The sequence below is a fragment of the Engystomops pustulosus genome, chromosome 5 (genome assembly GCF_040894005.1).
Source record: "Engystomops pustulosus chromosome 5, aEngPut4.maternal, whole genome shotgun sequence".
Classification (NCBI taxonomy): Eukaryota; Metazoa; Chordata; class Amphibia; order Anura; family Leptodactylidae; genus Engystomops; species Engystomops pustulosus.
Genome location: NC_092415.1, coordinates 211,233,949 through 211,258,927, shown reverse-complemented (window position 1 = coordinate 211,258,927; position 24,979 = coordinate 211,233,949). Strand labels below are relative to the sequence as shown.

At 50.1% G+C, this 24,979-nt stretch overlaps 1 protein-coding gene across 1 annotated transcript in view; it reads right to left on the bottom strand.

The window, feature by feature from the left end:
* The window catches only part of PTH1R (parathyroid hormone 1 receptor), a 206,494-nt gene that overhangs the window by 108,991 nt on the left and 72,524 nt on the right, over positions 1-24,979 (bottom strand). The window contains exon 2 of the mRNA XM_072154535.1: positions 23,202-23,298. Within this exon, the coding sequence (XP_072010636.1) occupies positions 23,202-23,298 (97 nt within the window). The remainder of the gene's footprint in view (positions 1-23,201; positions 23,299-24,979) is intronic.

Sequence of the window (24,979 nt, the reverse complement as noted above, 5' to 3'; positions counted from 1 at the left end):
AGAATGACAACGTTATCTAAATACTGAAACTGATGAATCTCCAAGCTGAGGGTTTGTTACAATTGTATCCATTCTAGGCAGCACTGACTGAGGGCCTCTTATCCCTTCACTGAAAGGAATGAAGAGAAGAGAATCAGAGCTGCTGAAGTACAAAATACAATGTAACAAACCCTCAGCTGGGAGAAATATTCCGTCTGTAAATAGTTTTCAGCTTTTGATGTAACAATGTTTCCAGTTACGGAGCATAAAACCCCCGGAGCTGCAATTTATTGCATTTACCAGAATGTAATGAATCTGAATATAGTAGAATATAAAAATAGATTAAAAATAAATATAAATTATGTAAGAAGAGAAAGAAAATGTATAATCTGCGGAGAAGGAAGGAGGGAGGAGGGAGGAGGGACGTCCCGGAAATAATAGGTTCATATTGTTGTACCAAAAAATGAAAGTATCACAATCTAATATCAGGCCATAAAAAGATGGAGAATATAAAAATATATCAGGAGAAAGGAAGAGAGAAGAGGGGAAGAGAAAAAGAGGAGAAAGAACAGATAGAAGAGAGAAGAGGAGAAAGAACAGATAGAAGAGGAGGAAGAGGACAGATAAAAGAGAGAAGAGGAGATTGAAGAGGGAAGAGGGGAAAGAGGACAGATAAAAGAGAGAAGAGGAGATTGAAGAGGGAAGAGGGGAAAGAGGACAGATAGAAAAAGGAGAAAGAGAACAGATAGAAGAGAGAAGAGGAGAAAGAGAACAGATAGAAGAGAGAAGAGGAGAAAGAGGACAGAGAGAAGAGGAAGAAGAAAACAGATAAAATAGAGAAGAAGGGAAAGAGGACAGCTAAAAGAGAGAAGGGGAGAAAGAGAACAGATAGAAGAGGATAAGAGGAGAAAGAACAGATAGAAGAGAGAAGAGGAGAAATAACAGATAGAAGAGAGAAGAGGAGGAAGAGAACAGATAGAAGAGAGAAGAGGAGAAAGAACAGAAAGAAGAGGAGAAAAAGAACAGATTGAAGAGAAAAGAGGAGAAAGACAACAGATAGAAGAGAGAAGAGGAGAAGAGGAAAAAGAGAACAGATAGAAGAGGGAAGAGGAGAAAAGGAGAAGTGGATATAGATAACAGAAATAATACAGAAGAGGGTAAGTGGATAAAGAGAACAGATAGAAGAGGAGAAGAGGAAAAAAAGAACAGATATAAGAGGAGAAGAGGAGGAAGAGAACAGATAGAAAAGAGAAGAGGAGATAGAGAACAGACAGAAGAGAGAAAAGGAGAAAGAGAACAGATAAAAGAGGAGAAGAGGAGAAAAAGAACAGATAGAAGAGGAGAAGAGGAGGAAGAGAACAGATAGAAGAAAAAGAGGAGGTAGAGAACAGACAGAAGAGAGAAAAGGAGAAAGAACAGATAAAAGAGGAGAAGAGGAGAAAAAGAACAGATAGAAGAGGAGAAGAGGAGGAAGAGAACAGATAGAAGAGAGAAAAGAAGAAGAGGAGAAAGAACAGAAAGAGGAGAAAAAGAACAGATTGAAGAAAAAAGAGGAGAAAGAACAGATAGAAGAGGGAAGAGGAGAAAGAGAACAGACAGAAGAGACAAAAGGAGAAGAGGATAAATAGAACAAATAGAAGAGAGAAGAAGAGAAAGAGAATAGACAGAAGAGAGAAGAAGAGAAGAGGAGAGAGAACAGAAAGAAGAGAGAAGAGGAGAAAAAGAACAGATAAAAGAGAGAAGAGGAGAAAAAGAACAGATAAAAGAGAGAAGAGGAGAAAAAGAACAGATAAAAGAGAGAAGAGGAGAAAGAGAACAGATAGAAGAGGAAAAAGAGAACAGATAGAAGAGGAGAAAGAGAATAGACAGAAGAGAGAAGAAGAGAAGAGGAGAGAGAACAGAAAGAAGAGAGAAGAGGAGAAAAAGAACAGATAAAAGAGAGAAGAGGAAAAAGAGAACAGATAGAAGAGGGAAGAGGAGAAAGAGAACAGACAGAAGAGACAAAAGGAGAAGAGGAGAAATAGAACAAAGAGAAGAAGAGAAAGAGAATAGACAGAAGAGAGAAGAAGAGAAGAGGAGAGAGAACAGAAAGAAGAGAGAAGAAGAGAAGAGGAGAGAGAACAGAAAGAAGAGAGAAGAGGAGAAAAAGAACAGATAAAAGAGAGAAGAGGAGAAAGAGAACAAAGAAGAGAGAAAAGGAGAAGAGGAGAAAGAGAACAGATAGAAGAGAGAAGAGGAGAAAGAGAACAGATAGAAGAGAGAAGAGGAGAAAGAACAGAGAAAAGGAGAAGAGGAGAAAGAGAACAGATAGAAGAGAAGAGGAGAAGAGGAGAAGACAAGAGATTCATTGATGTCATTCTTTTAGGGCTGGCGGTAGGTGGTGGCACTTACAGTCTCGCCGGGGACAGCATCACCAACAGGAAAAAGTTATTAAAAGCTTTCAAAAATATGTAAATTAGCCTCTTGGCATCTTTTAATTTATTCACACCCCACACTGCTAGCCTGAGGAGCCGGGGGTGATGTCTGAGAGGCGGGGCTATCAGTGAGGGCAGTGCCCAGAGGCATCAGGTGGGATCAGCCTAAGCCCCTCCAGCTAATTTACAGATTTTGTAAAAACTTTTTTTCCTGTTAGTGATGGTATTCCTGCTCTTACAGCTCCAGGAACCGCATCTCCTGGCGAGACTGCAAGTGCTACCACCTATCCTGCCCGCCCTGTGCCTGCCTTCTGCCCTGCCCCCTGCCCGGCCCCCTGCCTGCCCGCCCTCTCTCCGGCCCCCTGCCTGGCCCCCTGCCTGCCCTCTGCCTGCCCGCCCTCTCCCCGGCCCCCTGCCTGCCCTCTGCCAGGCCCCCTGCCTGCCCCCCTGACTGCCCTCTCCCTGGCCCCCTGCCTGCCCTCTCCCTGGTACCCTGCCTGCCCTCTGACTGGCCCCTGCCTGCCCTCTCCCCGGCCCCCTGCCTGCCCTCTGACCGGCCCCTGCCTGCCCTCTGACCGGCCCCTGCCTGCCCTCTGACCGGCCCCTGCCTGCCCTCTGACCGGCCCTTGCCTGCCCTCTGACAGGCCCCCTGCCTGCCCTCTCCCCGGCCCCCTGCCTGCCCTCTCCCCGGCCGCCTGCCTGCCCTCTGCCCGGCCCCTGCCTGCCCTCTGCCCGGCCCCTGCCTGCCCTCTGCCCGGCCCCTGCCTGCCCTCTCCCCGGCCGCCTGCCTGCCCTCTGCCCGGCCCCTGCCTGCCCTCTGCCCGGCCCCTGCCTGCCCTCTCCCCGGCCCCCTGCCTGCCCAGCCCCCTGCCTGCCCTCTGCCCGGCCCATGCCTGCCCTCTGCCCGGCCCCTGCCTGCCCTCTGCCCGGCCCCTGCCTGCCCTCTCCCCGGCCCCCTGCCTGCCCTCTCCCCGGCCCCGTCTGCCCTCTCCCCGGCCGCCTGCCTGCCCTCTGCCCGGCCGCCTGCCTGCCCTCTGCCCGGCCCATGCCTGCCCTCTGCCCGGCCCCCTGCCTGCCCTCTGCCCGGCCCCCTGACTGCCCTCTGCCCGGCCCCAAACCTCCCCTAATGAGACATAAAGAGGCAGAGAGCAACAGAGAAAAAGAGAGGAAAAGACAAAGACTGACAAAATGCGAAGCCAGAGAATGAAATAATAGAATGAGAGGAGGCGGGGACAGAGCAAGGGCGGGGGGAGGGGAATATGTAATAATGATAATATTATGATACAATGTAACAGGATGTCATCATGATCAGGATCGGTCGCCGCGCGTCACCTGTCGCCCATTAACTCCGTGTATACAGGCCGCGCACCTCCCATGGGGCCTCATCCATATAAACCTCTTTATGGGCTCCTATAAAACCTCCCTATAAACATCTATGAGCAGGACACGAGGAGAAAGCCCCGGCCTGTCCCGGATGTGCCGGGCCCTGTGTGCACGGGAAGATGGGGGGAGGGAGGGATGGCACCAGGAAACTGCCCCTTACACAACTGCTGGTGTCAGCTGGGGACATACAGAGTGTAGTCTATGTACAGGGTGAGGTCAGCGCAAAGGGCACAGGTCAGGGCAGGCAGCAGAGATCCAGGTCACAGGTCAGGGCAGAGATCAAGTATCTCCTGTATACAGGGGATGGGGGGCAGCTAAGTATACAGGTGCATACTGCATACAGCGTAGCCCCCATCCCCTGCATACAGCGTAGCCCCCATCCCCTGCATACAGCGTAGCCCCTCCTGTATACTTAGCTGCCCCCCTCCCCTGTACACGTAGCTGTCCCCTGCCGCTGTTTACAGCGCTGCCCCCCTCCACTGTATACAGCGCAGCTCCCCCCTGTATACAAAGCAGCCCCCCCCTGTATACTTAGCTGCCCCCCCCCTGTATACAGCGCAGCCCCCTGCCCCTGTTTAATTAGCTGCCCCCGACCCCTGTATACTTAGCTGCCCCCTTCAACTGTATACAGCGCAGCCCCCCCTGAATACTTAGCTGCCCCCTTCCTCTGTATACAGTGCAGCCCCCCCCCCTGTATACTTAGCTGCCCCCCCCCCTGTATACAGCGCAGCCCCCTGCCCCTGTTTAATTAGCTGCCCCCGACCCCTGTATACAGTGCAGCCCCCCCTGTATACTTAGCTGCCCTCCCCTGTATACAGTGCAGCCCCCCCTGTATACTTAGCTGCCCCCCCCTGTATACAGCGCAGCCCCCCCTGTATACTTAGCTGCCCCCCCCTGTATACAGTGCAGCCCCCCCTGTATACTTAGCTGCCCCCCCCCTGTATACAGCGCAGCCCCCCCTGTATACTTAGCTGCCCCCTTCCCCTGTATACAGTGCAGCCCCCCCCCCCTGTATACTTAGCTGCCCCCCTTCCCTGTATACAGCGCAGCCCCCCCTGTATACTTAGCTGCCCCCCCCCCGTGTACTTAGCTGCTCCTCTGTATACTTAGCTGCCCCCCCTGTATACAGCACAGCCCCCCCCCCTGTATACTTAGCTGCCCCCCTCCCCTGTATACTTAGCTGCCCCCTTCCCCTGTATACAGCGCAGCCCCCCGCCCCTGTTTACTTAGCTGCCCCCGACCCCTGTATACAGTGCAGCCCCCCCCTGTATACTTAGCTGCCCCCCTGTATACTTAGCTGCCCCTCTTCCCTGTATACAGCGCAGCCCCTCCTGTATACTTAGCTGCTCCCCTGTATACTTAGCTGCTCCCCTGTATACTTAGCTGCTGTATACAGCACAGCCCCCCCTATATACAGCGCCCGCCCCCCCTATATACAGCGCAGCCCCCCCTGTATACTTAGCTGCCCCCCCCCCCCTGTATACAGCACAGCCCCCCCTATATACAGCGCAGTCCCCCCTGTATACAGCGCAGCCCCCCCTGTATACTTAGCTGCCCCCCCCCTGTATACAGCACAGCCCCCCCTATATACAGCGCAGTCCCCCCTGTATACAGCGCAGCCCCCCCTGTATACTTAGCTGCCCCCCCCCCTGTATACAGCACAGCCCCCCCTATATACAGTGCAGCCCCCCCTGTATACAGCGCTGTCCCCCTCCCTGGGCTGCACCTGGTTGATGAGATTAGGGCAGTGGTGGATAATGATGACAGCGACGCAGCGGCCAAATCCAATATCGACCCAAGAGACCGAGGAGAAAGACCCCGATCAATGCGCTAACAGCAGAGACCCCCCAGCAAAGCCCCAGACACAGGACAGCGACAGCAGAGACCCCCCAGCAAAGCCCCAGACACAGGACAGCGACAGCAGAGACCCCCCAGCAAAGCCCCAGACACAGGACAGCGACAGCAGAGACCCCCCAGCAAAGCCCCAGACACAGGACAGCGACAGCAGAGACCCCCCAGCAAAGCCCCAGACACAGGACAGCGACAGCAGAGACCCCCCAGCAAAGCCCCAGACACAGGACAGCGACAGCAGAGACCCCCCAGCAAAGCCCCAGACACAGGACAGCGACAGCAGAGACCCCTGATCACAGCCCGGACACAGAGAGGTGACAGCAGAGACCCCTGATCACAGCCCGGACACAGGACAGCGACAGCAGAGACCCCTGATCACAGCCCGGACACAGGACAGCAGAGACCCCTGATCACAGCCCGGACACAGGACAGCGACAGCAGAGACCCCTGATCACAGCCCGGACACAGGACAGCGACAGCAGAGACCCCTGATCACAGCCCGGACACAGGACAGCGACAGCAGAGACCCCTGATCACAGCCCGGACACAGGACAGCGACAGCAGAGACCCACCAGCAAAGCCCCAGACACAGGACAGCGACAGCAGAGACCCCTGATCACAGCCCGGACACAGGACAGCGACAGCAGAGACCCCTGATCACAGCCCGGACACAGGACAGCGACAGCAGAGACCCCTGATCACAGCCCGGACACAGGACAGCGACAGCAGAGACCCCTGATCACAGCCCGGACACAGGACAGCGACAGCAGAGACCCCTGATCACAGCCCGGACACAGGACAGCGACAGCAGAGACCCCTGATCACAGCCCGGACACAGGACAGCGACAGCAGAGACCCCTGATCACAGCCCGGACACAGGACAGCGACAGCAGAGACCCCTGATCACAGCCCGGACACAGGACAGCGACAGCAGAGACCCCTGATCACAGCCCGGACACAGGACAGCGACAGCAGAGACCCCCCAGCAAAGCCCCAGACACAGGACAGCGACAGCAGAGACCCCCCAGCAAAGCCCCAGACACAGGACAGCGACAGCAGAGACCCCTGATCACAGCCCAGACACAGGACAGCGACAGCAGAGACCCCTGATCACAGCCCGGACACAGGACAGCGACAGCAGAGACCCCTGATCACAGCCCGGACACAGGACAGCGACAGCAGAGACCCCTGATCACAGCCCGGACACAGGACAACAGAGACCCCTGATCACAGCCCGGACACAGAGTAGTGACAGCAGAGACCCCTGATCACAGCCCGGACACAGGACAACAGAGACCCCTGATCACAGCCCGGACACAGAGAAGTGACAGCAGAGACCCCTAATCACAGCCCGGACACAGAGAAGTGACAGCAGAGACCCCTGATCACAGCCCGGACACAGAGAAGTGACAGCAGAGACCCCTGATCACAGCCCGGACACAGGACAGCAGAGACCCCTGATCACAGCCCGGACACAGGACAGCAGAGACCCCTGATCACAGCCCGGACACAGGACAGCAGAGACCCCTGATCACAGCCCGGACACAGGACAGCAGAGACCCCTGATCACAGCCCGGACACAGGACAGCGACAGCAGAGACCCCTGATCACAGCCCGGACACAGAGAAGTGACAGCAGAGACCCCTGATCACAGCCCGGACACAGGACAGCAGAGACCCCTGATCACAGCCCGGACACAGAGAAGTGACAGCAGAGACCCCTGATCACAGCCCGGACACAGGGAAGAAACAGCAGAGACCCCTGATCACAGCCCGGACACAGAGAAGTGACAGCAGAGACCCCTGATCACAGCCCGGACACAGGGAAGCGACAGCAGAGACCCCTGATCACAGCCCGGACACAGAGAAGTGACAGCAGAGACCCCTGATCACAGCCCGGACACAGAGAAGTGACAGCAGAGACCCCTGATCACAGCCCGGACACAGAGAAGTGACAGCAGAGACCCCTGATCACAGCCCGGACACAGAGAAGTGACAGCAGAGACCCCTGATCACAGCCCGGACACAGAGAAGTGACAGCAGAGACCCCTGATCACAGCCCGGACACAGGACAGCAGAGACCCCTGATCACAGCCCGGACACAGGACAGCAGAGACCCCTGATCACAGCCCGGACACAGGACAGCAGAGACTCCTGATCACAGCCCGGACACAGAGAAGTGACAGCAGAGACCCCTGATCACAGCCCGGACACAGGAAAGCAGAGACCCCTGATCACAGCCCGGACACAGAGAAGTGACAGCAGAGACCCCTGATCACAGCCCGGACACAGGACAGCAAAGACCCCTGATCACAGCCCGGACACAGAGAAGTGACAGCAGAGACCCCTGATCACAGCCCGGACACAGGACAGCAGAGACCCCTGATCACAGCCCGGACACAGGACAGCAGAGACCCCTGATCACAGCCCGGACACAGGACAGCAGAGACCCCTAATCACAGCCCGGACACAGAGAAGTGACAGCAGAGACCCCTGATCACAGCCGGGCACAGGACAGCAGAGACCCCTGATCACAGCCCGGACACAGGACAGCAGAGACCCCTAATCACAGCACGGACACAGAGAAGTGACAGCAGAGACCCCTGATCACAGCCGGGCACAGGACAGCAGAGACCCCTGATCACAGCCCGGACACAGAGAAGTGACAGCAGAGACCCCTGATCACAGCCTGGACACAGAGAAGTGACAGCAGAGACCCCTGATCACAGCTCTGCAGGTCATAGGGTCAGTCAGGGCATATCCTCTGCAGGTCATAGGGTCAGTCAGGGCATATCCTCTGCAGGTCATAGGGTCAGTCAGGGCATATCCTCTGCAGGTCATAGGGTCAGTCAGGGCATATCCTCTGCAGGTCATAGGGTCAGTCAGGGCATATCCTCTGCAGGTCATAGGGTCAGTCAGGGCATATCCTCTGCAGGTCATAGGGTCAGTCAGGGCATATCCTCTGCAGGTCATAGGGTCAGTCAGGGCATATCCTCTGCAGGTCATAGGGTCAGTTAGCTAGGAAAAGACTTGTGTAACAGCAGCCATTGCCCTTGTCAGGGCACCGAGTTATATAGAACAAATGACAGGTGGAAATCTGCATCAGAGTCACTTCAATGTTTTACTAGTATTTACATCAGTCTTATCTTACACAATACAATAACACATTGTCACCAGTATTATACATTCACCTATATACTCACACAGTAACACAGTGCACTGCCTCTATATACTACACAGCCCTGTATTATCTGCTGTACAGTGCACTGCCTCTATATACTACACACCCTGTATTATCTGCTGTACAGTGCACTGCCTCTATATACTACACAGCCCTGTATTATCTGCTGTACAGTGCACTGCCTCTATATACTACACACCCTGTATTATCTGCTGTACAGTGCACTGCCTCTATATACTACACACCCTGTATTATCTGCTGTACAGTGCACTGCCTCTATATACTACACACCCTGTATTATCTGCTGTACAGTGCACTGCCTCTATATACTACACAGCCCTGTATTATCTGCTGTACAGTGCACTGCCTCTATATACTACACACCCTGTATTATCTGCTGTACAGTGCACTGCCTCTATATACTACACACCCTGTATTATCTGCTGTACAGTGCACTGCCTCTATATACTACACACCCTGTATTATCTGCTGTACAGTGCACTGCCTCTATATACTACACACCCTGTATTATCTGCTGTACAGTGCACTGCCTCTATATACTACACAGCCCTGTATTATCTGCTGTACAGTGCACTGCCTCTATATACTACACACCCTGTATTATCTGCTGTACAGTGCACTGCCTCTATATACTACACACCCTGTATTATCTGCTGTACAGTGCATTGCCTCTATATACTACACACCCTGTATTATCTGCTGTACAGTGCACTGCCTCTATATACTACACAGCCCTGTATTATCTGCTGTACAGTGCACTGCCTCTATATACTACACAGCCCTGTATTATCTGCTGTACAGCGCACTGCCTCTATATACTACACACCCTGTATTATCTGCTGTACAGTGCACTGCCTCTATATACTACACACCCTGTATTATCTGCTGTACAGTGCACTGCCCCTATATACTACACACCCTGTATTATCTGCTGTACAGTGCACTGCCTCTATATACTACACACCCTGTATTATCTGCTGTACAGTGCACTGCCTCTATATACTACACAGCCCTGTATTATCTGCTGTACAGTGCACTGCCTCTATATACTACACACCCCTGTATTATCTGCTGTTCAGCGCACTGCCTCTATATACTACACAGCCCTGTATTATCTGCTGTACAGTGCACTGCCTCTATATACTACACACCCTGTATTATCTGCTGTACAGTGCACTGCCTCTATATACTACACACCCTGTATTATCTGCTGTACAGTGCACTGCCTCTATATACTACACACCCTGTATTATCTGCTGTACAGTGCACTGCCTCTATATACCACACACCCTGTATTATCTGCTGTACAGTGCACTGCCTCTATATACTACACACCCTGTATTATCTGCTGTACAGTGCACTGCCTCTATATACTACACACCCTGTATTATCTGCTGTACAGTGCACTGCCTCTATATACTACACACCCTGTATTATCTGCTGTACAGTGCACTGCCTCTATATACTACACAGCCCTGTATTATCTGCTGTACAGTGCACTGTCTCTATATACTACACACCCTGTATTATCTGCTGTACAGTGCACTGCCTCTATATACTACACACCCTGTATTATCTGCTTTACAGTGCACTGCCTCTATATACTACACACCCTGTATTATCTGCTGTACAGTGCACTGCCTCTATATACTACACACCCTGTATTATCTGCTGTACAGCGCACTGCCTCTATATACTACACAGCCCTGTATTATCTGCTGTACAGTGCACTGCCTCTATATACTACACACCCTGTATTATCTGCTGTACAGTGCACTGCCTCTATATACTACACACCCTGTATTATCTGCTGTACAGTGCACTGCCTCTATATACTACACAGCCTGTATTATCTGCTGTACAGTACACTGCCTCTATATACTACACACCCTGTATTATCTGCTGTACAGTGCACTGCCTCTATATACTACACACCCTGTATTATCTGCTGTACAGTGCACTGCCTCTATATACTACACACCCTGTATTATCTGCTGTACAGTGCACTGCCTCTATATACTACACACCCTGTATTATCTGCTGTACAGTGCACTGCCTCTATATACTACACACCCTGTATTATCTGCTGTACAGTGCACTGCCTCTATATACTACACACCCTGTATTATCTGCTGTACAGTGCACTGCCTCTATATACTACACACCCTGTATTATCTGCTGTACAGTGCACTGCCTCTATATACTACACACCCTGTATTATCTGCTGTACAGTGCACTGCCTCTATATACTGCACAGAGCTGTATTATCTGCTGTACAGCACACTGCCTCTATATACTACACACCCTGTATTATCTGCTGTACAGTGCACTGCCTCTATATACTACACACCCTGTATTATCTGCTGTACAGTGCACTGCCTCTATATACTACACACCCTGTATTATCTGCTGTACAGTGCACTGCCTCTATATACTACACAGCCCTGTATTATCTGGTGTACAGTGCACTGCCTCTATATACTACACACCCTGTATTATCTGCTGTACAGTGCACTACCTCTATATACTAAACAACCTGTATTATCTGCTGTACAGTGCACTGCCTCTATATACTACACAGCCTGTATTATCTGCTGTACAGTGCACTGCCTCTATATACTACACAGCCCTGTATTATCTGCTGTACAGCGCACTGTCTCTATATACTACACACCCTGTATTATCTGCTGTACAGTGCACTGCCTCTATATACTACACACCCTGTATTATCTGCTGTACAGTGCACTGCCTCTATATACTACACAGCCCTGTATTATCTGCTGTACAGTGCACTGCCTCTATATACTGCACAGAGCTGTATTATCTGCTGTACAGCACACTGCCTCTATATACTACACACCCTGTATTATCTGCTGTACAGTGCACTGCCTCTATATACTACACAGCCCTGTATTATCTGCTGTACAGCACACTGCCTCTATATACTACACACCCTGTATTATCTGCTGTACAGTGCACTGCCTCTATATACTACACAGCCCTGTATTATCTGCTGTACAGTGCACTGCCTCTATATACTACACACCCTGTATTATCTGCTGTACAGTGCACTGCCTCTATATACTACACACCCTGTATTATCTGCTGTACAGTGCACTGCCTCTATATACTACACACCCTGTATTATCTGCTGTACAGTGCACTGCCTCTATATACTACACAGCCCTGTATTATCTGCTGTACAGTGCACTGCCTCTATATACTGCACAGCCTGTATTATCTGCTGTACAGTGCACTGCCTCTATATACTACACAGCCCTGTATTATCTGCTGTACAGTGCACTGCCTCTATATACTACACAGCCTGTATTATCTGCTGTACAGTGCACTGCCTCTATATACTACACACCCTGTATTATCTGCTGTACAGTGCACTGCCTCTATATACTGCACAGCCCTGTATTATCTGCTGTACAGTGCACTGCCTCTATATACTACACAGCCCTGTATTATCTGCTGTACAGTGCACTGCCTCTATATACTACACACCCTGTATTATCTGCTGTACAGTGCACTGCCTCTATATACTACACACCCTGTATTATCTGCTGTACAGTGCACTGCCTCTATATACTACACACCCTGTATTATCTGCTGTACAGTGCACTGCCTCTATATACTACACAGCCCTGTATTATCTGCTGTACAGTGCACTGCCTCTATATACTACACAGCCCTGTATTATCTGCTGTACAGTGCACTGCCTCTATATACTACACACCCTGTATTATCTGCTGTACAGTACACTGCCTCTATATACTACACACCCTGTATTATCTGCTGTACAGTGCACTGCCTCTATATACTACACACCCTGTATTATCTGCTGTACAGTGCACTGCCTCTATATACTACACACCCTGTATTATCTGCTGTACAGCGCACTGCCTCTATATACTACACACCCTGTATTATCTGCTGTACAGTGCACTGCCTCTATATACTACACACCCTGTATTATCTGCTGTACAGTGCACTGCCTCTATATACTACACACCCTGTATTATCTGCTGTACAGTACACTGCCTCTATATACTACACACCCTGTATTATCTGCTGTACAGTGCACTGCCTCTATATACTACACACCCTGTATTATCTGCTGTACAGTGCACTGCCTCTATATACTACACACCCTGTATTATCTGCTGTACAGCGCACTGCCTCTATATACTACACACCCTGTATTATCTGCTGTACAGTGCACTGCCTCTATATACTACACACCCTGTATTATCTGCTGTACAGTGCACTGCCTCTATATACTACACACCCTGTATTATCTGCTGTACAGCGCACTGCCTCTATATAATACACAGCCCTGTATTATCTGCTGTACAGTGCACTGCCTCTATATACTACACACCCTGTATTATCTGCTGTACCGTGCACTGCCTCTATATACTACACACCCTGTATTATCTGCTGTACAGTGCACTGCCTCTATATACTACACAGCCCTGTATTATCTGCTGTACGGTGCACTGCCTCTATATACTACACAGCCCTGTATTATCTGCTGTACAGTGCACTGCCTCTATATACTACACAGCCCTGTATTATCTGCTGTACAGTGCACTGCCTCTATATACTACACACCCTGTATAACCTGCTGTACAGTGCACTGCCTCTATATACTACACACCCTGTATTATCTGCTGTACAGTGCACTGCCTCTATACTACACAGCCCTGTATTATCTGCTGTACAGTGCACTGCCTCTATATACTACACAGCCCTGTATTATCTGCTGTACAGTGCACTGCCTCTATATACTACACAGCCCTGTATTATCTGCTGTACAGTGCACTGCCTCTATATACTACACACCCTGTATAACCTGCTGTACAGTGCACTGCCTCTATATACTACACAGCCCTGTATTATCTGCTGGACAGTGCACTGCCTCTATATACTACACAGCCCTGTATTATCTGCTGTACAGTGCACTGCCTCTATATACTACACAGCCCTGTATTATCTGCTGTACAGTGCACTGCCTCTATATACTACACACCCGGTATTATCTGCTGTACAGTGCACTGCCTCTATATACTACACAGCCCTGTATTATCTGCTGTACAGTACACTGCCTCTATATATTACACAGCCTGTTTTATCAGCTGTACAGTGCACTGCCTCTATATACTACACACCCTGTATTATCTGCTGTACAGTGCACTGCCTCTATATACTACACACCCTGTATTATCTGCTGTACAGCGCACTGCCTCTATATACTACACAGCCCTGTATTATCTGCTGTACAGTGCACTGCCTCTATATACTACACAGCCCTGTATTATCTGCTGTACAGTGCACTGCCTCTATATACTACACACCCTGTATTATCTGCTGTACAGTGCACTGCCTCTATATACTACACAGCCCTGTATTATCTGCTGTACAGTGCACTGCCTCTATATACTACACAGCCCTGTATTATCTGCTGTACAGTACACTGCCTCTATATACTACACACCCTGTATTATCTGCTGTACAGTGCACTGCCTCTATATACTACACAGCCCTGTATTATCTGCTGTACAGTGCACTGCCTCTATATACTACACACCCTGTATTATCTGCTGTACAGTGCACTGCCTCTATATACTACACAGCCCTGTATTATCTGCTGTACAGTGCACTGCCTCTATATACTACACAGCCCTGTATTATCTGCTGTACAGTGCACTGCCTCTATATACTACACACCCTGTATTATCTGCTGTACAGTGCACTGCCTCTATATACTACACAGCCCTGTATTATCTGCTGTACAGTGCACTGCCTCTATATACTACACAGCCCTGTATTATCTGCTGTACAATGCACTGCCTCTATATACTACACACCCTGTATTATCTGCTGTACAGCGCACTGCCTCTATATACTACACACCCTGTATTATCTGCTGTACAGTGCACTGCCTCTATATACTACATACCCTGTATTATCTGCTGTACAGTGCACTGCCTCTATATACTACACACCCTGTATTATCTGCTGTACAGTGCACTGCCTCTATATACTACACACCCTGTATTATCTGCTGTACAGTGCACTGCCTCTATATACTACACAGCCCTGTATTATCTGCTGTACAGAGCACTGCCTCTATATACTACACACCCTGTATTATCTGCTGTACAGTGCACTGCCTCTATATACTACACAGCCCTGTATTGTCTGCTGTACAGTGCACTGCCTCTATATACTACACAGCCCTGTATTATCTGCTGTACAGTGCACTGCCTCTATATACTACACAGCCCTGTATTATCTGCTGTACAGTGCACTGCCTCTATATAATACACAGCCCTGTATTATCTGCTGTACAGTGCACTGCCTCTATATACTACACACCCTGTATTATCTGCTGTACAGTGCACTGCCTCTATATACTACACACCCTGTATTATCTGCTGTACAGTGCACTGCCTCTATATACTACACACCCTGTATTATCTGCTGTACAGTGCACTGCCTCTATATACTACACACCCTGTATTATCTGCTGTACAGTGCACTGCCTCTATATACTACACACCCTGTATTATCTGCTGTACAGTGCACTGCCTCTATATACTACACACCCTGTATTATCTGCTGTACAGTGCACTGCCTCTATATACTACACACCCTGTATTATCTGCTGTACAGTGCACTGCCTCTATATACTGCACAGCCCTGTATTATCTGCTGCACAGTGCACTGCCTCTATATACTACACAGCCCTGTATTATCTGCTGTACAGTGCACTGCCTCTATATACTACACACCCTGTATTATCTGCTGTACAGTGCACTGCCTCTATATACCACACAGCCCTGTATTATCTGCTGTACAGTGCACTGCCTCTATATACTACACACCCTGTATTATCTGCTGTACAATGCACTGCCTCTATATACTACACAGCCCTGTAATATCTGCTGTACAGTGCACTGCCTCTATATACTACACACCCTGTATTATCTGCTGTACAGTGCACTGCCTCTATATACTACACAGCCCTGTATTATCTGCTGTACAGTGCACTGCCTCTATATACTACACAGCCCTGTATTATCTGCTGTACAGTGCACTGCCTCTATATACTACACAGCTCTGTATTATCTGCTGTACAGTGCACTGCCTCTATATACTACACAGCCCTGTATTATCTGCTGTACAGTGCACTGCCTCAAAGATAAGCTCATCGTTCCGTCTACACGTTGTACATCCCAATATAACACAGACTTTAGATAGGAGACACTTTTTTGGTCCAAAATCCAAGATCGTGCAATAACTTCTCATTTTTGGCTGAATGGGACAAAAGAACATCTGAGAATCGTCCTGTTCCCAGAATAGAAGAAATGTGCAGTGTATACAATGTAGGATCCAGCAGATAACATCAGAGATAACGCGCTTCCCATGGGGGGATGACACCGCCATGATGGATATCAGCCCCGCCTCCGCTTCCTATATTTACAGTTACATGTGGGGGTCATTATCTAAACACAGCTCCTTCATGTGAGGATAATATAGTAGATACATATGGACTATACACTGTACTACATCCTCAGCATCCCCCCATGTGACTATACACTGTACTACATCCTCAGCATCCCCCCATGTGACTATACACTGTACTACATCCTCAGCATCCCCGCATGTGACTATACACTGTACTACATCCTCAGCATCCCCCCATGTAACTATACACTGTACTACATCCTCAGCATCCCCCATGTGACTATACACTGTACTACATCCTCAGCATCCCCCCATGTAACTATACACTGTACTACATCCTCAGCATCCCCCCATGTGACTATACACTGTACTACATCCTCAGCATCCCCCCATGTGAACTATACAATGTACTACATCCTCAGCATCCCCCCCATGTTACTATACACTGTACTACATCCTCAGCATCCCCCCCATGTTACTATACACTGTACTACATCCTCAGCATCCCCCCCATGTTACTATACACTGTACTACATCCTCAGCATCCCCCCATGTGACTATACACTGTACTACATCCTCAGCATCCCCCCCATGTTACTATACACTGTACTACATCCTCAGAATCCCCCCATGTGACTATACACTGTACTACATCCTCATCATCCCCCCATGTGACTATACACTGTACTACATCCTCAGCATCCCCCCATGTGACTATACACTGTACTACATCCTCAGCATCCTCCATGTGACTATACACTGTACTACATCCTCAGAATCCCCCCACGTGACTATACACTGTACTACATCCTCAGAATCCCCCCATGTGACTATACACTGTACTACATCCTCAGTATCCCCCCATGTGGGCTATACACTGTACTACATCCTCAGCATCCCCCCATGTGACTATACACTGTACTACATCCTCAGCATCCCCCCATGTGACTATACACTGTACTACATCCTCAGCATCCCCCCATGTGACTATACACTGTACTACATCCTCAGCATCCCCCCCATGTGACTATACACTGTACTACATCCTCAGCACCCTCCATGTGACTATACACTGTACTACATCCTCAGCCTCCCCCCATGTGACTATACACTGTACTACATCCTCAGCATCCTCCATGTGACTATACACTGTACTACATCCTCAGCATCCCCCCATGTGACTATACACTGTACTACATCCTCAGCCTCCCCCCATGTGACTATACACTGTACTACATCCTCAGCATCCCCCCATGTGACTATACACTGTACTACATCCTCAGAATCCCCCCATGTGACTATACACTGTACTACATCCTCATCATCCCCCCATGTGACTATACACTGTACTACATCCTCAGAATCCCCCCATGTGGACTATACACTGTACTACATCCTCAGCATCCCCGCATGTGGACTATACACTGTACTACATCCTCAGCATCCCCCCATGTGACTATACACTGTACTACATCCTCAGCATCCTCCCATGTGACTATACACTGTACTACATCCTCAGAATCCCCCCATGTGGACTATACACTGTACTACATCCTCAGCATCCCCCCATGTGGACTATACACTGTACTACATCCTCAGCCTCCCCCCATGTGGACTATACACTGTACTACATCCTCATCATCCCCCCATGTGACTATACACTGTACTACATCCTCATCATCCCCCCATGTGACTATACACTGTACTACATCCTCAGAATCCCCCCATGTGACTATACACTGTACTACATCCTCAGAATCCCCCCATGTGACTATACACTGTACTACATCCACAGCATCCCCCCATGTGACTATACACTGTACTACATCCTCAGCATCCCCGCATGTGACTATACACTGTACTACATCCTCAGCATCCCCCCATGTGGACTATACACTGTACTACATCCTCAGCATCCCCCCATGTGACTATACACTGTACTACATCCTCAGCATCCCCCCATGTGACTATACACTGTACTACATCCTCAGAATCCCCCCATATGACTATACACTGTACTACATCCTCAGCATCCCCCCATGTGACTATACACTGTACTACATCCTCAGCATCCTCCATGTGACTATACACTGTACTACATCCTCAGCATCCCCCCATGTGACTATACACTGTACTACATCCTCAGAATCCCCCCATGTGACTATACACTGTACTACATCCACAGCATCCCCCCATGTGACTATACACTGTACTACATCCTCAGCATCCCCGCATGTGACTATACACTGTACTACATCCTCAGCATCCCCCCATGTGGACTATACACTGTACTACATCCTCAGCATCCCCCCATGTGACTATACACTGTACTACATCCTCAGCATCCCCCCATGTGACTATACACTGTACTACATCCTCAGCATCCCCCCATGTGACTATACACTGCACTACATCCTCAGCATCCCCCCCATGTGACTATACACTGTACTACATCCTCAGAATCCCCCCATGTGACAATACACTGTACTACATCCTCAGCATCCTCCATGTGACTATACACTGTACTACATCCTCAGCATCCCCCCATGTGACTATACACTGTACTACATCCTCAGCATCCCCCCATGTGGACTATACACTGTACTACATCCTAAGCATCCCCCCATGTGGGCTATACACTGTACTACATCCTCAGCATCCCCCCATGTGACTATACACTGTACTACATCCTCAGCATCCCCCCATGTGACTATACACTGTACTACATCCTCAGCATCCCCCCATGTGGGCTATACACTGTACTACATCCTCAGCATCCCCCCATGTGACTATACACTGTACTACATCCTCAGCCTCCCCCCATGTGACTATACACTGTACTACATCCTCAGCATCCCCCCATGTGACTATACACTGTACTACATCCTCAGCATCCCCCCATGTGACTATACACTGTACTACATCCTCAGCATCCCCCCATGTGACTATACACTGTACTACATCCTCAGCATCCCCCCATGTGACTATACACTGTACTACATCCTCAGCATCCCCCCATGTGACTATACACTGTACTACATCCTCAGCATCCCCCCATGTGACTATACACTGTACTACATCCTCAGAATCCCCCCATGTGACTATACACTGTACTACATCCTCAGCATCCCCCCCATGTGACTATACACTGTACTACATCCTCAGCATCCCCCCATGTGACTATACACTGTACTACATCCTCAGCATCCCCCCATGTGGACTATACACTGTACTACATCCTCAGCATCCCCCCATGTGGACTATACACTGTACTACATCCTCAGCATCCCCCCATGTGACTATACACTGTACTACATCCTCAGCATCCCCCCATGTGACTATACACTGTACTACATCCTCAGCATCCCCCCCATGTGACTATACACTGTACTACATCCTCAGCATCCCCCCATGTGGACTATACACTGTACTACATCCTCAGCATCCCCCCATGTGGACTATACACTGTACTACATCCTCAGCCTCCCCCCATGTGGACTATACACTGTACTACATCCTCATCATCCCCCCATGTGACTATACACTGTACTACATCCTCATCATCCCCCCATGTGACTATACACTGTACTACATCCTCAGAATCCCCCCATGTGACTATACACTGTACTACATCCTCAGCATCCCCCCATGTGACTATACACTGTACTACATCCTCAGCATCCCCCCATGTGACTATACACTGTACTACATCCTCAGCATCCCCCCATGTGACTATACACTGTACTACATCCTCAGCATCCCCCCATGTGACTATACACTGTACTACATCCTCAGCATCCCCCCATGTGACTATACACTGTACTACATCCTCAGCATCCCCCCATGTGACTATACACTGTACTACATCCACAGCATCCCCCCATGTGACTATACACTGTACTACATCCTCAGCATCCCCCCATGTGGGCTATACACTGTACTACATCCTCAGCATCCCCCCATGTGACTATACACTGTACTACATCCTCAGAATCCCCCCATGTGACTATACACTGTACTACATCCTCAGCATCCCCCCATGTGACTATACACTGTACTACATCCTCAGAATCCCCCCATGTGGGCTATACACTGTACTACATCCTCAGCATCCCCCCATGTGACTATACACTGTACTACATCCTCAGAATCCCCCCATGTGACTATACACTGTACTACATCCTCAGCATCCCCCCCATGTGACTATACACTGTACTACATCCTCAGCATCCCCCCATGTGACTATACACTGTACTACATCCTCAGCATCCCCCCATGTGACTATACACTGTACTACATCCTCAGCCTCCCCCCATGTGACCATACACTGTACTACATCCTCAGCATCCCCCCATGTGACTATACACTGTACTACATCCTCAGCCTCCCCCCATGTGACTATACACTGTACTACATCCTCAGCATCCTCCCATGTGGACTATACACTGCACTACATCCTCATCATCCCCCCATGTGACTATACACTGTACTACATCCTCATCATCCCCCCATGTGACTATACACTGTACTACATCCTCAGCATCCCCCCATGTGACTATACACTGTACTACATCCTCAGAATCCCCCCATGTGACTATACACTGTACTACATCCTCAGCATCCCCCCATATGACTATACACTGTACTACATCCTCAGCATCCCCCCATGTGACTATACACTGTACTACATCCTCAGCATCCCCCCCATGTGACTATACACTGTACTACATCCTCAGCATCCCCCCATGTGACTATACACTGCACTACATCCTCAGCATCCCCCCCATGTGACTATACACTGTACTACATCCTCAGAATCCCCCCATGTGACTATACACTGTACTACATCCTCAGCATCCCCCCATGTGACTATACACTGTACTACATCCTCAGAATCCCCCCATGTGACTATACACTGTACTACATCCTCATCATCCCCCCATGTGACTATACACTGTACTACATCCTCAGCATCCCCCCATATGACTATACACTGTACTACATCCTCAGCATCCCCCCATGTGACTATACACTGTACTACATCCTCAGCATCCCCCCATGTGACTATACACTGTACTACATCCTCATCATCCCCCCATGTGACTATACACTGTACTACATCCTCAGAATCCCCCCATGTGACTATACACTGTACTACATCCTCAGCATCCCCCCATGTGACTATACACTGTACTACATCCTCAGAATCCCCCCATGTGACTATACACTGTACTACATCCTCAGCATCCCCCCATATGACTATACACTGTACTACATCCTCAGCATCCCCCCCATGTGACTATACACTGTACTACATCCTCAGCATCCCCCCCATGTGACTATACACTGTACTACATCCTCAGCATCCCCCCATGTGACTATACACTGTACTACATCCTCAGCATCCCCCCCATGTTACTATACACTGTACTACATCCTCAGCATCCCCCCATGTGACTATACACTGTACTACATCCTCATCATCCCCCCATGTGACTATACACTGTACTACATCCTCAGCATCCTCCCATGTGGACTATACACTGCACTACATCCTCATCATCCCCCCATGTGACTATACACTTTACTACATCCTCAGCATCCCCCCATGTGGACTATACACTGTACTACATCCTCAGCATCCCCCCATGTGGACTATACAATGTACTACATCCTCAGCATCCCCCCATGTGGACTATACACTGTACTACATCCTCAGCATCCCCCATGTGGACTATACACTGTACTACATCCTCAGCATCCCCCATGTGACTATACACTGTACTACATCCTCAGCATCCCCCATGTGGACTATACACTGTACTACATCCTCAGCATCCCCCCATGTGACTATACACTGTACTACATCCTCAGAATCCCCCCATGTGACTATACACTGTACTACATCCTCAGAATCCCCCCATGTGACTATACACTGTACTACATCCTCAGCATCCCCCCATGTGACTATACACTGTACTACATCCTCAGCATCCCCCCATGTGACTATACACTGTACTACATCCTCAGCCTCCCCCCATGTGACTATACACTGTACTACATCCTCAGCATCCCCCCATGTGACTATACACTGTACTACATCCTCAGCATCCCCCCCATGTTACTATACACTGTACTACATCCTCAGCATCCCCCCATGTTACTATACACTGTACTACATCCTCAGCATCCCCCCCATGTTACTATACACTGTACTACATCCTCAGCATCCCCCCCATGTTACTATACAGTGTACTACATCCTCAGCATCCCCCCATGTGACTATACACTGTACTATATCCTCAGCATCCCCCCATGTGACTATACACTGTACTACATCCTCAGCATCCCCGCATGTGACTATACACTGTACTACATCCTCAGCATCCCCCCATGTGGACTATACACTGTACTACATCCTCAGCATCCCCCCATGTGACTATACACTGTACTACATCCTCAGCATCCCCCCATGTGGACTATACACTGTACTACATCCTCAGCATCCCCCCATGTTACTATACACTGTACTACATCCTCAGCATCCCCCCCATGTTACTATACAGTGTACTACATCCTCAGCATCCCCCCTTGTGACTATACACTGTACTACATCCTCAGCATCCCCCCCATGTTACTATACAGTGTACTACATCCTCAGCATCCCCCCATGTGACTATACACTGTACTACATCCTCAGCATCCCCCCATGTGGACTATACACTGTACTACATCCTCAGCATCCCCCCATGTGACTATACACTGTACTATATCCTCAGCATCCCCCCATGTGACTATACACTGTACTATATCCTCAGCATCCCCCCATGTGGACTATACACTGTACTACATCCTCAGCATCCCCCCATTTGGGCGCCCCCTATCCTGTAATACCTTGTGCCTGGGACTTCAGCTGCTGTTCACACTTTCCCTTCTCTTCCATCAGCATGTAGATCTGCTCCTCTCTGGTGAGGACATCATCCGTATCCACCTGCAGGACAACCAGGATAGAGGAGTCAGGAGGGAGGAGTCAGGAGGGAGGGTCACACACTGCTGAAATACTCTGCGCTGCTGTAGAGGAGCCTTCACATTGTAAAGATACATATATGTGATGATAGATGCAGGAGGATCTCGCACTCATCCTTCTATCCAGTGGATTGGGCAGCCATCCCAGCGTTCATGACAGATTTTCCGGATTATTATTCCCATATTTCCCGTTCAGTGAATTGATGCAGAGCGCACGACTCTCTCCCCCCGGGGGTCTCATCACTTGTCGGTCAGCACTGGGTGAATTACAAACCGCCCTGGTGACGGACACAAGCTACCGACATCTGACACAAGGGAGAATGGGGGGGGAAGGGGGGCATCATGGGGAGGGGAAGGGGGGGCATCATGGGGAGGGGAAGGGGGGGCATCATGGGGAGGGAAGGGGGGGGCATCATGGGGAGGGGAGGGGGGGGGGCATCATGGGGAGGGGGGGCAGTCCATCATGGGGACCGAGACTTTCCTCATTTCACAATTACCAATCTCATTTCTACTGAGTGACTGGTTTGTTAGTTTTATTGCAGCCAATTGGCAAGATCAAGAAAGTTTTTTTTTTCTTGCTCATTAATGTCCCCCAGTAATGTGCCCTCTGTCCCCCCAGTAATGTGCCCTCTGTCCCCCCAGTAATGTGCCCTCTGTCCCCCCAGTAATGTGCCCTCTGTCCCCCCAGTAATGTGCCCTCTGCCCCCCCAGTAATGTGCCCTCTGTCCCCCCAGTAATGTGCCCTCTGTCCCCCCAGTAATGTGCCCTCTGTCCCCCCCCAGTATCGTGCACTCTGCCCCCCCAGTAATGTGCCCTCTGTCTCCCAGTAATGTGCACTCTGTCCCCGCCAGTAATGTTCCCTCTGCCCCCCCAGTAATGTCCCCTCTGTCCCCCAGTAATGTGCCCTCTGCCCCCCCCAGTAATGTGCCCTCTGCCCCCCCAGTAATGTGCCCTCTGCCCCCCTCAGTAATGTGCCCTCTGCTCCCCCCCAGTAATGTGCCCTCTGCTCCCCCCCAGTAATGTGCCCTCTGCCCCTCCCAGTAATGAGCCCTCTGCCCCCCCAGTAATGTGCCCTCTGCCCCTCCCAGTAATGTGCCCTCTGTCCCCCCAGTAATGTGCCCTCTGTCCCCCCAGTAATGTGCCCTCTGTCCCCCCCAGTATCGTGCACTCTGCACCCCCAGTAATGTCCCCCCTGTCCCCCAGTAATGTGCCCTCTGTCCCCCCAGTAATGTGCCCTCTGCACCCCCCAGTAATGTCCCCCCTGTCCCCCTGTAATATCCCCTCTGTCCCCCAGTAATGTGTCATCTGCCCCACCAGTAATGTGCCCTCTGCCCCCCCAGTAATGTGCCCTCCGCCCCCCTCAGTAATGTGCCCTCTGCTCCCCCCAGTAATGAGCCCTCTGCCCCCCCTAGTAATGTGCCCTCTGCCCCACAGTAATGTGCCCTCTGCCCCCCTCAGTAATGTGCCCTCTGCTCCCCCCCAGTAATGTGCCCTCTGCCCCACAGTAATGTGCCCTCTGCCCCCCTCAGTAATGTGCCCTCTGCTCCCCCCAGTAATGAGCCCTCTGCCCCCCCTAGTAATGTGCCCTCTGCCCCACAGTAATGTGCCCTCTGCCCCCCTCAGTAATGTGCCCTCTGCTCCCCCCC